Source organism: Calidris pugnax, unplaced genomic scaffold (genome assembly GCF_001431845.1).
Source record: "Calidris pugnax isolate Ruff unplaced genomic scaffold, ASM143184v1 scaffold199, whole genome shotgun sequence".
Taxonomy (NCBI): domain Eukaryota; kingdom Metazoa; phylum Chordata; class Aves; order Charadriiformes; family Scolopacidae; genus Calidris; species Calidris pugnax.
In genome coordinates, this window is record NW_015090970.1 from 135009 (window position 1) to 148230 (window position 13222).

The window sequence follows — 13222 nt, forward strand, 5'->3', positions numbered from 1 at the left end:
CATCAATCACACTGGTCCTTGAGGTCCACCTTGATGAGGACTTGGCAGCTCTGGGGCTCCATCCTTGGGTGAGGAATGGGACCAGTCCCGGCACTCACAGGGTGAGGTGACTGGGAGCCCAGTGCTGCTGGAGGGAGCAGTCCCATTTCTAGTCATCTGGTGGCTTCGGGCTGACCTCTACTGACTGAGCAGGCAAATGGCCACCGCAGAAGCCATCGGAGGAAGAGTGTGGGGTCTGGGGCTCTGCTCCAGGTGCCCTCCTTGGGTTAAAGCCTCAGTAGATACCTGCCTGGTACAGCCCTCGCCCAGGTCCTGCAGAACCTCCCCATTCCTGGCCTTTCTCCACCCCTTGGGTAACCCTCTGCTTTTCCAGAAAACCTCTTCCTCCAAGGCAATAACAGAAATAGGTGGAGTGATCTCTGTAGGGAACGTTTCTCTGGGCAAGAGTCTCTCAGGGCCCTGGTCCCACCTTGGACTGTTTACACACAGGTAGGGAGGGAGGAGTGAACACACCTCTTGCCTCCTCAGACTTCCTCCTCATTTCCTCCTCCCTCATTCCACTTCCTTTAAGTATTTTTTTTCCCCCAAGCACAGCTTTACTATAAAGATTATTTTTTAGCCTTGCATCTGGTGCATAATCTCAGTTCTTTTAACAGAGTTCTCTGAAATACGAAAGAACTTCAAGCCGTGCCTCTGGGGGCACATGGGGATTTTGTCTTTCACAAACAAAAAACTTCTCTCTCAGTAGTTTCGGAGGGGAACTGGGAAAAGTGATCTCTTGATGCCACAGCCCCTCCCGAGGCTGTGAAGCTGCTTTCCTCAACCCTCCTGGGTCTGAGGCGAGAGGCTGGGGGGAAATGGCGCTGCTGGTGCGGCACCGTGAACACCGAGTGGCATCGGCCTGAAGAGGATACTCTGCAAGCCCAAGCAAAGAGGACTTCTGGAAGAAAATGGGACCTCATGGTGCTTAGCACCTTGACAGGGGGCTGCAGCAACTCCCCAAAGCACCCCCTGAAGATCTTCCCTCAAACGGGTTGGTTGGCAGCAGATTATGAAACACAAACCCCGTGTGCCATCTCCCAGCCCCGGAGGTACAGACAGAACAGTTTCCCCCATATCCCTGGCTGCCCCTTGGCTAATTCTACAGGAAAGAACCAATACAGACCCAATTAAATTCATTAAAATTCATTTATAAAATCTTTCAGTAGCCTTAGAAGATCGGGAAAAAAGTTGTCTCAGTTATTTGAAAATGAAGCACAAGGAAAATAGTCTCGGGAGATTGCGACCTCTTCTGTCCAACAAAGAAGGTAATTTTCTCCTGTGCTCCAGGAAAGTAGCACCTTTTACCCGCAGTGAAATTAGAAGAGTCCCAGAATCACTATAATTTTGGGTTTGAAACGCGGTGTGAGTGTCTGGCCTTGGCTGACCTGCTGCATCTCTGAGGGACCTTCCTACCTGGTTTCCTTCTTGCTGTCCCCTGGGCCTGGTGTCACAGCTTCTACCTGCATCGTGTTGTGGTTCCCGATCTGAACCATCCGAGCGTGTTGGATGATGAGGTGTGGGATCCCTTCTGGCATCAGGTTGTAGTGGCCTGGTGGGAGATGAAGTGGCTGGGAAGGAGGAGGACCCATCTGACCAGGCATGGGGTGAGGAAGGTGGGTGGCAGGAGGGACAGCCGAAGCAGGGGGACACCACTGTTGGGGTGATGGCTCCAGTAGCTGCGGCTGCGTTGCTGATGGTGGCACCTGGGGATGGGAGCCAAGGTTCAGAGCAGCTAAATTCTGCAGTGTTTGATACTGCTCTAGTTTCTTTCTCTGCGTCAGGTCCCACATGGCTTTCCTCTTACTGATCCTGCTGCTGGTAAAGGTGTTCTGCACAGTCCTGGAGAACACGGGAGAGTTCTCATCCAAGGGCATGAGCCCGTTGAGCGTGGTGGGAAGCTGACTCCGCTCCAGGGGGCTCTCCTTGGGTACAAAAGGGATGACTGAGTCGCACTTGGATGGGTTCATGATGGACTCCATCAGAGCAGTGTTTGTCTGGAACATACAGAGGTTGCACAGGAAGTTCTTGGTCAGCAGAAGGATGATGAAAGCCGAGTTTTCCATAGCATCCTGGAAGCAAGTCAGATGGCTGCGTCCAGCAATGAAGAAGTTCTCAGAGAGCGTGGCACCGTTGGGAACCCCCATGCTCTCCAGCAGGTTCTTGACCCGATGGGCAACACTCTCATCTTCACTAGCGTGCAGGACAACAAAAGTGAAGAACTTTCTGTCTCCAGCGTCTGGCTCTGATGCGAGCCCTGCTTCTAGAGTTTGGAGAGGAGGAGGCCAGGCTGGAGAGGTGGATGAGGGGAGGGGAGAAGGATATGATAAGTTGGGAGCAGCTCCCTGAAGAGGAGACGGAAGGGTTGAGAAGACAGAATAAGGAGGAGAGGCTGAAATGGAAGATGCAGAGTTAGAAGTGCCTGCTGGAACATAGGAGTCCTCCCTGGTGGTATGGGCCAGACCAGTATCCACTGTAGCTCTTAAGTCAGAAATAATTGTAGGTAATTGCTTTTCATCTTGATTTTTGTCTGTGCTTTCTTTTGGTGCATGAGGTTCTGCTGCCACAGTGCTGGAAACGTCACTAGTTTGGACAGGTTGGTTCACAACGCCCTGGGTGGGCGGCTGTGTTTCAGGAATTGGCACAGTTGGGTGACTTGAAGTGACCCCCAGAACCTTCTCCGGCTGGGGGACTTGGGCACTTGTGTCCTGCCCGAGATGAGAGTTGGTTCTGCTGGCCCAGCTCGTTTCCTGCAGGCCATGGCTCTCTTCATCCCCAGTGGGGTGTCCAGCACTGCTGGTGCTCCCTTGGCACAGCCAGCCAGACTGGGGGCCGTGCTCCTGGGAGGAAGGCTGGGTGCAAAGAACAACAGTTGGCGACGCGCTGATCTCAAAGCAACTGGGGAAAGGAGGACTCTCCGAGGAGTGCAAGGTCCGTGGGCCCGAAAAGTCTGAGTTACCTCCAATCTCCACTGGGGAACTTCTCCCCACGTGCTCTGGGCTGGGCGTCTGGAGAAACCCTACTCCCACATCAGATCTCAGCGTCTGAAATTTGCCACCTGGGCCCCTGTTGACAACAAAGCCGTGTTTCTCCTGGTCCTCAGGTGGGATGCTGTTGAGCGTGTCCCCCTTGCTGGCTTTGGTGGCAGCCTGGTAGGCTTTGTCCATGGCTTCGTGACTGCACAGTTTTTCATCTGCCAACAGGGAGTAGATCTGTGCCAGAAGCTCCCTGGCACCCGCATCCAGCTGGGGAGGCTGCAAGTCCTCCCCGTCTTTCCTCACTCCTGTAGTGCCCAGTTTGGTGTGGTGGACATACTGGGCTGCCCGGTTATCTCCCAAGGCATCCAGACAGATCCTTGCATCCCCTTCTCGCCGCAGAATGAGCAGGATCATGGCTTGAAGTAATTTGCTGCTGGGCCCAAATACCAAGCGTGTCAGTTTATGTCTGAAGGTAAGGAGTTTATCTTGTGGGATCCGGGATAGAATGTCAAAAACGTCCTCGAAGCTCGGCTGGAGCTCGGCGCTCTGTGCCATCTCATCAGCTGGTGGCCCAGATGATGGACTGAAGCCGCGTGGATGGAAAAAGCATAGTAGGGCTCTCGGAGTGAAGGTGATGGAAGCCCTGCTCGCACCTCATGTCCCACACAAGTGGTGGCTCTTTGCTGCTCAGGGGCTCGTCTCAGAAGCGGGACGTCTCTGTCCTGAGGAACCAGCCAGAGGAACCTGCGAGAAGAACAGAGGACAATGTTCAGAAATCACCATGTGGGGAGCGTTGGGGTGCTCATGAGGTTTGCCGAGCTCCCCGGCTCTATCTTGCTGCTCTCGAGTATTTTTTCCTCTATTCAGTCCTTGCCAGCGCTCCACGCGTTGTTCCAGCTCTTACGAAGCAAAGATGGAAGTTCTTCGCATTCATTTCACGTCAATTACAACCGATTTAGAATAATTGCTGAGCTAATAACATATTTAGGTAAATCCCAGGGTCTGTCTCCTGCAGACGGCGGGTTCCTGGGGCCTCGCAGGCTCATGAGCCGGGCAGTGGAGGAGGAAAGTGCCCTCAGAAGAAGGGTGCCAGGAGGGTGGATAACCCACAGGCACCCTCTGGGATGAAATGGTGGACGTTATATCCCCGGCCACATCTACTCCCTGAGCCCTGCCAAACCCCTCGCACTCACCGGAGGCCTCTGAGCAGCTTAAATTAAACAGAACTCGTGCGGAGCGGAGAAGTGGGTGCCCGGAGGGACACTGCTACAGGCACTGATGGAGCCCGGTGGAAAAGCCTTCCCTATTTAAAGGCAGCACCAGCGAGTGCCCCAAAATAGCTCAAAACTGGGGAAAATTTATCATTTCAAATCACTTTTTTTTTCCCCTATCTCATAAAAATCCTCTAATTGCCCAACAGAGGCGCTCAGGCCGGGCCCGAGGAAGTCTCTGGCTCCCCCCACGAAACCCCTGATGAAGTGAAAGGGCAGGAGAAGGGCCGGGAAGGGTGGCCCAGCCGGTAGCCACTGGCTACTGCCCTTCCCCCCCCTCTGACTCACCGCAACGCTCCGCTCCTCGCCCCGCTCCGCCCGGGGAACGGGAAGGGGCCAGCCCCGGTTCCAGCCCCGGTTCCAGCCCCGCTCCGCCGTCCCCCGGCTTCCCCCCTGCCCGGGGGGGACCGATCCCGGGCTACCGATCCCGGGCTACCTCGGGGTCCTCTCGCCCGCCACACCGGAGCCCGCGGGCACACGAGGAAGCGGCGGGGCCCGGCGGGGCGGAGCGGGGCAGAGCCGGGGCGGAGCGGGACAGAGCCGGTGTGATACTCGGCACTGGTGAGGCCTCACCTCGAGTACTGTGTCCAGTTTTGGGCCCCCTACCATAAAAAAGACATTGAGGTGCTGGAGCGGGTCCAGAAAAGGGCGACAAAGCTGGTGAGGGGTCTGGAGAATAAGTCTGATGAGGAGAGGCTGAGGGAGCTGGGGGGGATACCGGGGCGTCCCGTGGTTGGAAGGGCTCGGCCCCAGGGAGCTGCCACCTCCCTCCCCGCGGGAAGGGGTCCCCGGTGTCCCCCAACACCAAGGGCTGGAGGTGCTAAACCCAACCGGGAACCGAGGTTTCCCTCTAGTGAGGGACCGTCGGCATTGCCTCTGGAAGGAGCGAGGCTGGAAACGATGGAGAAAGGGAAAAGGGGGGCAGCAGGGGCAGGATAGATGGAGCTGACCCCCAGGAGCACAGGCACAAGTCTTGGGGATAAAGCAGTGGAGATAGTGTTGTGCTTAAGACTGAGGCAGAACATGGGACCCACTAAAAGCATTTTTCCTTCCTCCAGCAAGATCAGGGACCTTAATCCAGCAGTGATTTGTTAAATGCAGGCTCCTTACCCACTCAGGCTGAGGGAGAACAGCTTCAGACATACGCAGGAGACAGGTATTTTTTTTGAACGCAGGTCACGCTTTATTCCAAAGTCTGCTTGCCCTTATTCCAGCCTTAACACAAGGACCAGGCCAGGACATAAGTTACCAAAATAAGTTACATTAGGAATGATTACAAAGCATTGTTTGCTGGGGGAATAACCAACACTTACCTCCCCCCTTTTAATACCAGGAGATCCCATCCCAGAGTAACTCCTGGCAAGAGCTGCCTCATTTGCCAGCTAAAGGCTTCACACATGGAGTTACTCACACACAACCGGACGATCCCTGAAGGCATTTACACGACTAAAAGATAATCCCACTGCAAATTGTCATGCTTAAAAGAAAATCCCACCTTGCTAAGTGTTTCTCTAGGAAAGAAGAAGTGTTTGGCTGATCCACAAAGTCTTTTTTTTTTTCTTTGAGGAGCTGCCCCTTGCCCCCGGCTGGTCCCGCTCCGCTGCGGGGTGAGCCTCGCCGGAAGCACAAGGGGCACAAAGGAAGTGTCTGTAACGTGTATTTTTAAACTTGTAAAAGGAGGGAAACAGTATCAAGGGCCAAGCACCTCATCCTCTCAAGATCTGTCGCTTGGATGAATTAAAAACCAAACCCGACATTAAAAATAAGTTGAGGCCACTACTTCTCTCAGCAAGAATTAGCCATTCACACCACAGAGCTGGGCTGGCTTAAAAAGCTGAAGTACAGGTCCCCATCTTCCCTCTCAGCGCAGCAGCATGATTTAAAAAATATAGTAAATCAAGATACAGAGTCACCCCACCTTGGCTCCCAGGTCTCCTCGCAAACTACACCTTGCTGTGAACTCAGCCTGGGACAGGGAGTGAGCAGGAGGCACTTGGGGCACGACTGGCAGCTGGACACATGATTAAAGGGTAAAGTGCTGTTCTAGCCAGGGAGCCTTGGCCAGAAGAGCTGGAATTTTCAGGGATCTTCCTCTGGTGCATTAGTTTTTATCTCCTTTGCAGCCAGCGCCACCTCTGTGTCTTTCTCTGCCTTCTCTTCCAGCTTCTCTAACACTTCACACCCTTCCTCTGGGATCCTGGTGGCTCCCTTTGGCTCCTCGGGTGCTTTCTTTTCCACCCCCTTTGGCTTCTTGGGGGCCTTCTTTTCCACCCCCTTAGATGATGTAGCCTTCACCCCCCCCTTTGGCTCCTCAGGTGCCTTCTTCTCCACCCCCTCTGGCTCCTCGGGTGCCTTCACCACCTCCATTGATGATGTAGCCTTTTCCACCCCCTCTGGCTCCTCGGGTGCCTTCACCACCTCCATTGATGATGTAGCCTTTTCCACCCCCTCTGGCTCCTCGGGTGCCTTCACCACCTCCATTGATGATGTAGCCTTTTCCACCCCCTCTGGCTCCTCGGGTGCCTTCACCACCTCCATTGATGATGTAGCCTTTTCCACCCCCTCTGGCTCCTCGGGTGCCTTCACCACCTCCATTGATGATGTAGCCTTTTCCACCCCCTCTGGCTCCTCGGGTGCCTTCACCACCTCCATTGATGATGTAGCCTTTTCCACCCCCTCTGGCTCCTCGGGTGCCTTCACCACCTCCATTGATGATGTAGCCTTTTCCACCCCCTTTGGCTCCTCAGGTGCCTTCTTTTCCACCCCCTTAGATGATGTAGCCTTCACCACCCCCTTTGGCTCCTCGGGTGCCTTCTTTTCCATGCCCTTAGATGATGTAGCCTTTTCCACCCCCTTTGGCTCCTCAGGTGCCTTCTTTTCCACCCCCTTAGATGATGTAGCCTTTTCCACCCCCTTTGGCTCCTCAGGTGCCTTCTTTTCCACCCCCTCTGGCTCCTCGGGTGCCTTCACCACCTCCATTGATGATGTAGCCTTTTCCACCCCCTCTGACTCTTTGGGTGCCTTTGCCATCCCCTTTGGTGATACAGCCTTTTCTGTCCCCTTTGGTTCCTCAGGTGTCTTCGCTGTCCCCTTTGGCTCCTCGGGTGCCTTCTCCACCACAGGTGATTTTCTGTCAGTCACCATATCTTTCTTCATCTGCTTCCTGCCGTCCTGTGACTCTTTAGCTATTGCCCTGAAGGGACCCACAAGCCAGTTGAGAGGGATGTTGTGAGTTACATACTCAAACAAGTCATCTAGGGACCTTCGAGCTTCTGCCACATAGTCCTGGCTCCGGGTCAGGGTGGTGCTGGAGAGGTCCTGGAAAGACATAGCACTGGAAAAAGAACTATGGAGCTTGCGGATATTTCGAGTGGCCTGATACACAGCTTCCTGGATGTTGCTGGGGAGGCCATGGATGCTGGCTTTCAGATTCTCATAAGCAGGTTGTAGCTGCTGGGTGATGATACGCAGCATAGCTAGAGTCCGTGACTCTACCTGCTGGGAAAGAGACAGAGCTCAGTTACCAGAGCAGATGTACACCATCCACCAGAGGCCTGATTAAATACGCCCTTCTAGGGATACCTCTGGTTGGGAGGCAGTTTTTACTTGGATTCCTTTGGGTTGGGTCAGGCTCCAGTCCACCCACAGCTGATGGAGCTTCTCCTGCCCATCCAGAAGCTTCTGGCCAACCTCCTGTTTCACAGATTCAATCTGATGGGGAAAAACGAGAGGAAGAGCTGTATTGCAAGCACACACCATCAGGGAAGCACAAGCAGGGAGGGATCCAAGATGACATGCAGCTGGTACAGGATGGAGGAAGAGCTTCCATCTGGAGAGTAGGGCAGGAAGACTATAGACAGGAGGAAAAGGGGGGGAAAAGCGTGTTTGTACCAGTTTTATTGCCAGTTGTAGTCGGGAGAGAGTCTCCTGGGTGCTTTGCTTAATGCACCTCAGTTTGTTGAGGGAGAGCTGGTAGGCTCGCTGCCGGACTTTGCTAGAGAGGGAACCCAGGCGCACAAAGTAACTCTGTTGCTGTTTCTGCTCCTCCACAGAAGCCACATCAAATCCCTTGACACTGGTGGCCAGTTCACCTGGAGGAAAGAAGAACAGAGATGCAGCTGTGCTCCTCTCCCCCAGCTGCAAAGAGGAGGTAAGTGGTAAGATCACCCCTTGGAAAACCATGAAGGATGAAGCTTGGTGTGTGAACAGTAGAGGTTTGTGGTTGCTCAGCTATTAAAGGTAGGCTGGTCCCTGCTCAAGGTGTTCTCTTCGGATAAGCAGACTTGACATGTTGGTTGAACATGCACCCACGTGTTTATTTGCCTTGAGGCTGATGGGCAAGAACCAATTAGCAAATGCTTGAACTCTGTCCCATACCATGTGGCAAGCCGGTGTTGACAGACGGCCAGTTTGATGACAATTTCAGAGCTACCTGTCTGCTTCAGAAGATGAGTCTTGCAGTGTCAGGTGCTCTCTAATCACATGGGAAAGGATTTGTATTTACAACCGCCAGCTAAGCATTTTCTCACCTAGTTCCTCCTCCGTCATCGGGAGGTAATGATCCACCAGATCTTCTGATATCCCCAGGACAGACTCCACACCACCTGCCACTGCTTGGCTCACTGCCTTGGCTTTGCTTATGCTGTTGGTCACCACCGAATTGGTCATCTTCATCCCCTCCTGGATCACCTCTCTGCTCTGCTCCAAGGCCGTATTGATTTTGCTGCTTATGGTGCCATATGCAGCATCCAGAGCTGTGTTGACCGTAGAAGCAACCATCGATTTAGTCTTCTCAACACTATCCTGAACAGCCCCTTTGGTTCGGTCCACAGCTTCAGTCACCGTGTTGGTCACAAGATCCTTTGCACTCTGGGCAGCCCCTACAGCAGCAGTAATTGTAGAAGCAACTGCAGACTTGGTCTTTTCAACGCTGTCCTCCACGATGTGTTTGCTGAGGTCCACAGCTTCGGTCACCTTGTTAGTGACAAGGTCCTTGGCACCCTGGGCAGCCTCCACAGCGTTGACGATAGTAGAAGCCACTGCAGACTTGGTCATTTCAACACTGTCCTCCACAATGTGTTTGCTGAGGTCCACAGCTTCGGTCACCTTGTTAGTGACAAGGTCCTTGGCACCCTGGGCAGCCTCCACAGTATTGGCAATTGTAGAAGCCACTGCAGACTTGGCGAGTCCAACACTGTCCTCCACAATATGCTTGCTGAGGTCCACAGCTTCAGTCACCTTATTAGTGACAAGGTCCTTGGCACCCTGGGCAGCCTCCACAGCATTGACAATAGTAGAAGCCACTGCAAACTTGGTCTTTTCAACGCTGTCTTCCACGATGTGTTTGCTGAGGTCCACAGCCTCAGTTACCTTGTTGGTCACAAGGTCCTTGGCACCCTGGGCAGCCTCCACAGCACTGTTAACAGTGGAGGTGACCATTGACCTAGTCAGCTTGACACTGTCCCCAACAACATTTTTAGTGAGGTCCACAGCTTCAGTCACTTTATCAGCCATTGCTTCTTTTGCCTCACAGGCAGCATCCATAGCACATGTCACTTTGGTGGAAACCAGCTGCTTGGTGTCCAAGATTACCTGTGACAGGGAGAGGCAGAGAAAGACATTTTTTTCTGTAACAGGCTTTCCCTCCCTGAAGTAGCTTTTCCATATGGCTAAATTGTGCTTGTGGTCTCATGGGAGAGCAAGGGAAGCCAGTACACCTATATTTACATGGACATGTTCACCTTCCACATACTGAAGGCATCTCTCCAGCTTTCAGCAGCTGGTAGTGCCTCTTCCAGGGACTGACCTGACAAAGCAATGCTGCTGAAGTTTATTTCCCCATTTCTGTACCCATAACAGAGATCCTGTTAACAGTGGAGGTGACCATTGACCTAGTCAGCTTGACACTGTCTCCAACAACATTTTTAGTGAGGTCCACAGCTTCAGTCACTTTATCAGCCATTGCTTCTTTTGCCTCACAGGCAGCATCCATAGCACATGTCACTTTGGTGGAAACCAGCTGCTTGGTGTCCAAGATTACCTGTGACAGGGAGAGGCAGAGAAAGACACATTTTTTTCTGAAATAGGCTTTCCCTCCCTGAAGTAGCTTTTCCATATGGCTAAATTGTGCTTGTGGTCTCATGGGAGAGCAAGGGAAGCCAGTACACCTATATTTACATGGACATGTTCACCTTCCACATACTGAAGGCATCTCTCCAGCTTTCAGCAGCTGGTAGTGCCTCTTCCAGGGACTGACCTGACAAAGCAATGCTGCTGAAGTTTATTTCCCCATTTCTGTACCCATAACAGAGATCAAGTCACAGCTTCCCCAGGAAAAGCTTTTACTTTACCTTATCTGCTGGCTGTTGAAGAAAAGGCAAGTTCTCCTCCAGCTGATTCAGTCCCTTACAGGCGTATTCATTTACAAGTGCAACTAGAAAAAACAACAGGTACCAGTTTATTCTTCAATCTGGAGAGGAGGTTTTAACTCCACAGCAGCCAATTCAGGACACACTCATGAAAGCAAGCCAAAAAAACCTACTATTCTGGGATGGTGCGTGTGTGGGGGACATCTTGTTAAAAAGTGAACAAACCCTACAGTTTGGCAGGTTCAACTGGTCTCTGTTTTGCCTTCCCAGCTTCCTAGCCATTGGCAGTATGTTGCTCCCACTGGAATGTCATACTTGACCCTCATAGGTAGGGGGGTTGGTTTAAAAGGGTTGAAAAGTGTTGGGATGAGACAGACTGAGCTATAGCAAAGAGGGACACTGCTACTGCTGGTTGGGATGCCCATAACTTAGAGCAGTAGAGAGTTTTTGCTTAGTGAGCTAAAGAAAGCACAAAAAAGAGGCCAGACTTTGTGCTAGAAACAGTTTCATGTCCATGACATTCAGTGGCTTCACCAAGCAGCTGAGTGGAGGGCTCAGTGCTAGAAGAAGGCTCTATAGGAGATGGATTTCACCCAACAGGCACATGACACCCCCCCTTCCCACCTATTCCTCTGTGTGCAAAGGGCCACTCCAGCCTCTTCACTTACTTTGTGGCTCCAGCTGGTTCAGGATGGGCTGTGCCCCACCAACCACGCTGCCTACTGCGACAGCAGCCACGGTCTCAGCCACGTTGCAGACCCCACTGAGGCAAGGATGCGTCTCCTTGGTGTGGTTGTAGGCTGATGAGACCAGGTTGAAGGCAGAGTTGAGCAAGGGCAGGCTGGTTACCCGATCGACAACGCTCTAACCCAAGAGAAATAAATGACATTAGAGACTCGCCTCAGGCTGGTGGGTGAATACAAGCCATGTGTCTATCCAGAAAGGTCCCCAGGGGACATCTAGTCCACTTCCTCATCCTTCCTGAACTCAGCGTTGAAGGGACTCATCCAAAGCAAGTTAGCAACAGGCCAGGATTAGAAGTTTGAGCTCTGGGATCATGAATTCTGAGTCACAGTGGGTTTCATCACCAAACCCAGATGTGGAAATAGGACCTATAATCGCTCATGTTGCAGCGTTACTTGCATTGCTTGAGCCAGCCCTGAAGTTCTCTCTTGAGCAAGAAAAGTTACCTTCTGTATTAACTGAGTTTAGATTTAGCCATGGCTTCATATGGTTAATCTTTCTGCTACTCCCAGCCTGGTCTTGAGATGCTGACAGAAGTTAATTTACCAGCCCATCTGTCAGTGGGCAGTTTAACTGTTGCATGTTAGAGTACTAGCCACCCTGGCACCTACCGCTTGCTGCTGCTCCTCAGCCTTTAGCAGATCTTTCTTTGTGGTCTTTTCTGATGCCATGCTGAATTCAGCTGCAGCTAAAAGGAAAAACAACAGTATAACAGCATTAGTACAACTTCATTTCCTCAAGTAAATTAAAACCTGAGGGCAGAGTTGGGATCCATCATTCAGCACATCCCAGGAACACTGATCTTTCTTACAAGGGTGTGAAGGTGTCTGAGAGGCTCCATGACTTATGGTGTGCAAACGTTTATGCAGGACAAAGACTTTAGTCAGTCACCTCCCTCAATCCCCAAACAGCCAGATATTTTAAACAATAACCACCCTATTTATTTTATTGCTGATAATATATGACTGGTTTCAAACTTGCAGGTTAGAAATGGGTGACAACTATTTTATCTGTCACACTTCTCTGCTAGAGTTGGGCTAGTTTCTCTGGTTGGGCTTCCCCCTGCAGAGGGTCTCACTTCTGGTTGGGCTTCCCCCTGCAGAGGGTCTCTGCTGGCCACAGCCTGGAATACTTGAAGGAAAGATGGAAAGGAAAGATGGAAGGAAAGGAAGCAGGGCTGATGGTGGGAATTGCTGAACGTTGTCTCGGTATCATGACAAATTCCTGTTCTTCTAACAATGAACTGAAATGCTCCCTTGAAACTTGCTTTCCCATCCTACTGACCAGTGAGGCAGGAAATCTCTCCTCACTTCCTCTGAAACCAAGCCTCAGAAGTATTCTCATTACACAATGGGATTAAAGTAGTAGGGATATAAAAATTATGCAATATCTTAAACATGTATTGGCTTCCTCATCACAGACTTAGGTTGGTATCTGGACACTCCAGTATCATGCGATAAATCCAGGATTACTTCTCAGCCTTAGTCAGGCACAGCAGGGATTTCAGAGTATTTGTTCTTCAGTGCAGTGTCTGCTTCTCCCTCCCTTGCCAGTGAATTCCTATTCTTAGAATTGCTGTGGCATTTTCCAGTGGAAAAGCCCCAAACCAAAATTCCTCCCAAACTGGATTCCCAAGCCAAGCACTGCTCCAGGCTCAACCCCGAAAAAAACTTGCCATCTGATTTGTGACAGAGACCATTGTCTTGTTTCTTGTGTTCTTTGACTGGTGTAAGGTTTTTATTTTGCTGTGGAAAAAAGTAACAGGGAGCTGGGGAAGAAGCAGTGAAAAAGGCATTTGTTAGCCCTGGACTGACTATGGATA

At 51.8% G+C, this 13222-nt stretch overlaps 2 protein-coding genes across 2 annotated transcripts; both read right to left on the bottom strand.

Moving 5' to 3' along the window:
* Window positions 1–1174: 1174 nt before the first annotated feature.
* On the bottom strand, window positions 1175–3743 carry LOC106894250 (TIR domain-containing adapter molecule 1-like). The gene has a single exon (XM_014952806.1). It carries the CDS (start codon window positions 3570–3572, stop codon window positions 1452–1454), a length of 2121 nt encoding a protein of 706 aa, XP_014808292.1. The 5' UTR covers window positions 3573–3743; the 3' UTR covers window positions 1175–1451.
* Window positions 3744–5447: 1704 nt separating this feature from the next.
* On the bottom strand, window positions 5448–12071 carry LOC106894253 (perilipin-3-like). Its single transcript, XM_014952813.1, has 9 exons — window positions 12012–12071; window positions 11325–11520; window positions 10639–10721; window positions 9659–9880; window positions 8818–9526; window positions 8180–8379; window positions 7871–7999; window positions 7373–7783; window positions 5448–6517 (listed from the first exon to the last, which is right to left on the bottom strand). Exons 1-9 carry the CDS (start codon window positions 12069–12071, stop codon window positions 6368–6370), a joined length of 2160 nt encoding a protein of 719 aa, XP_014808299.1. The 3' UTR covers window positions 5448–6367.
* Window positions 12072–13222: the final 1151 nt, after the last annotated feature.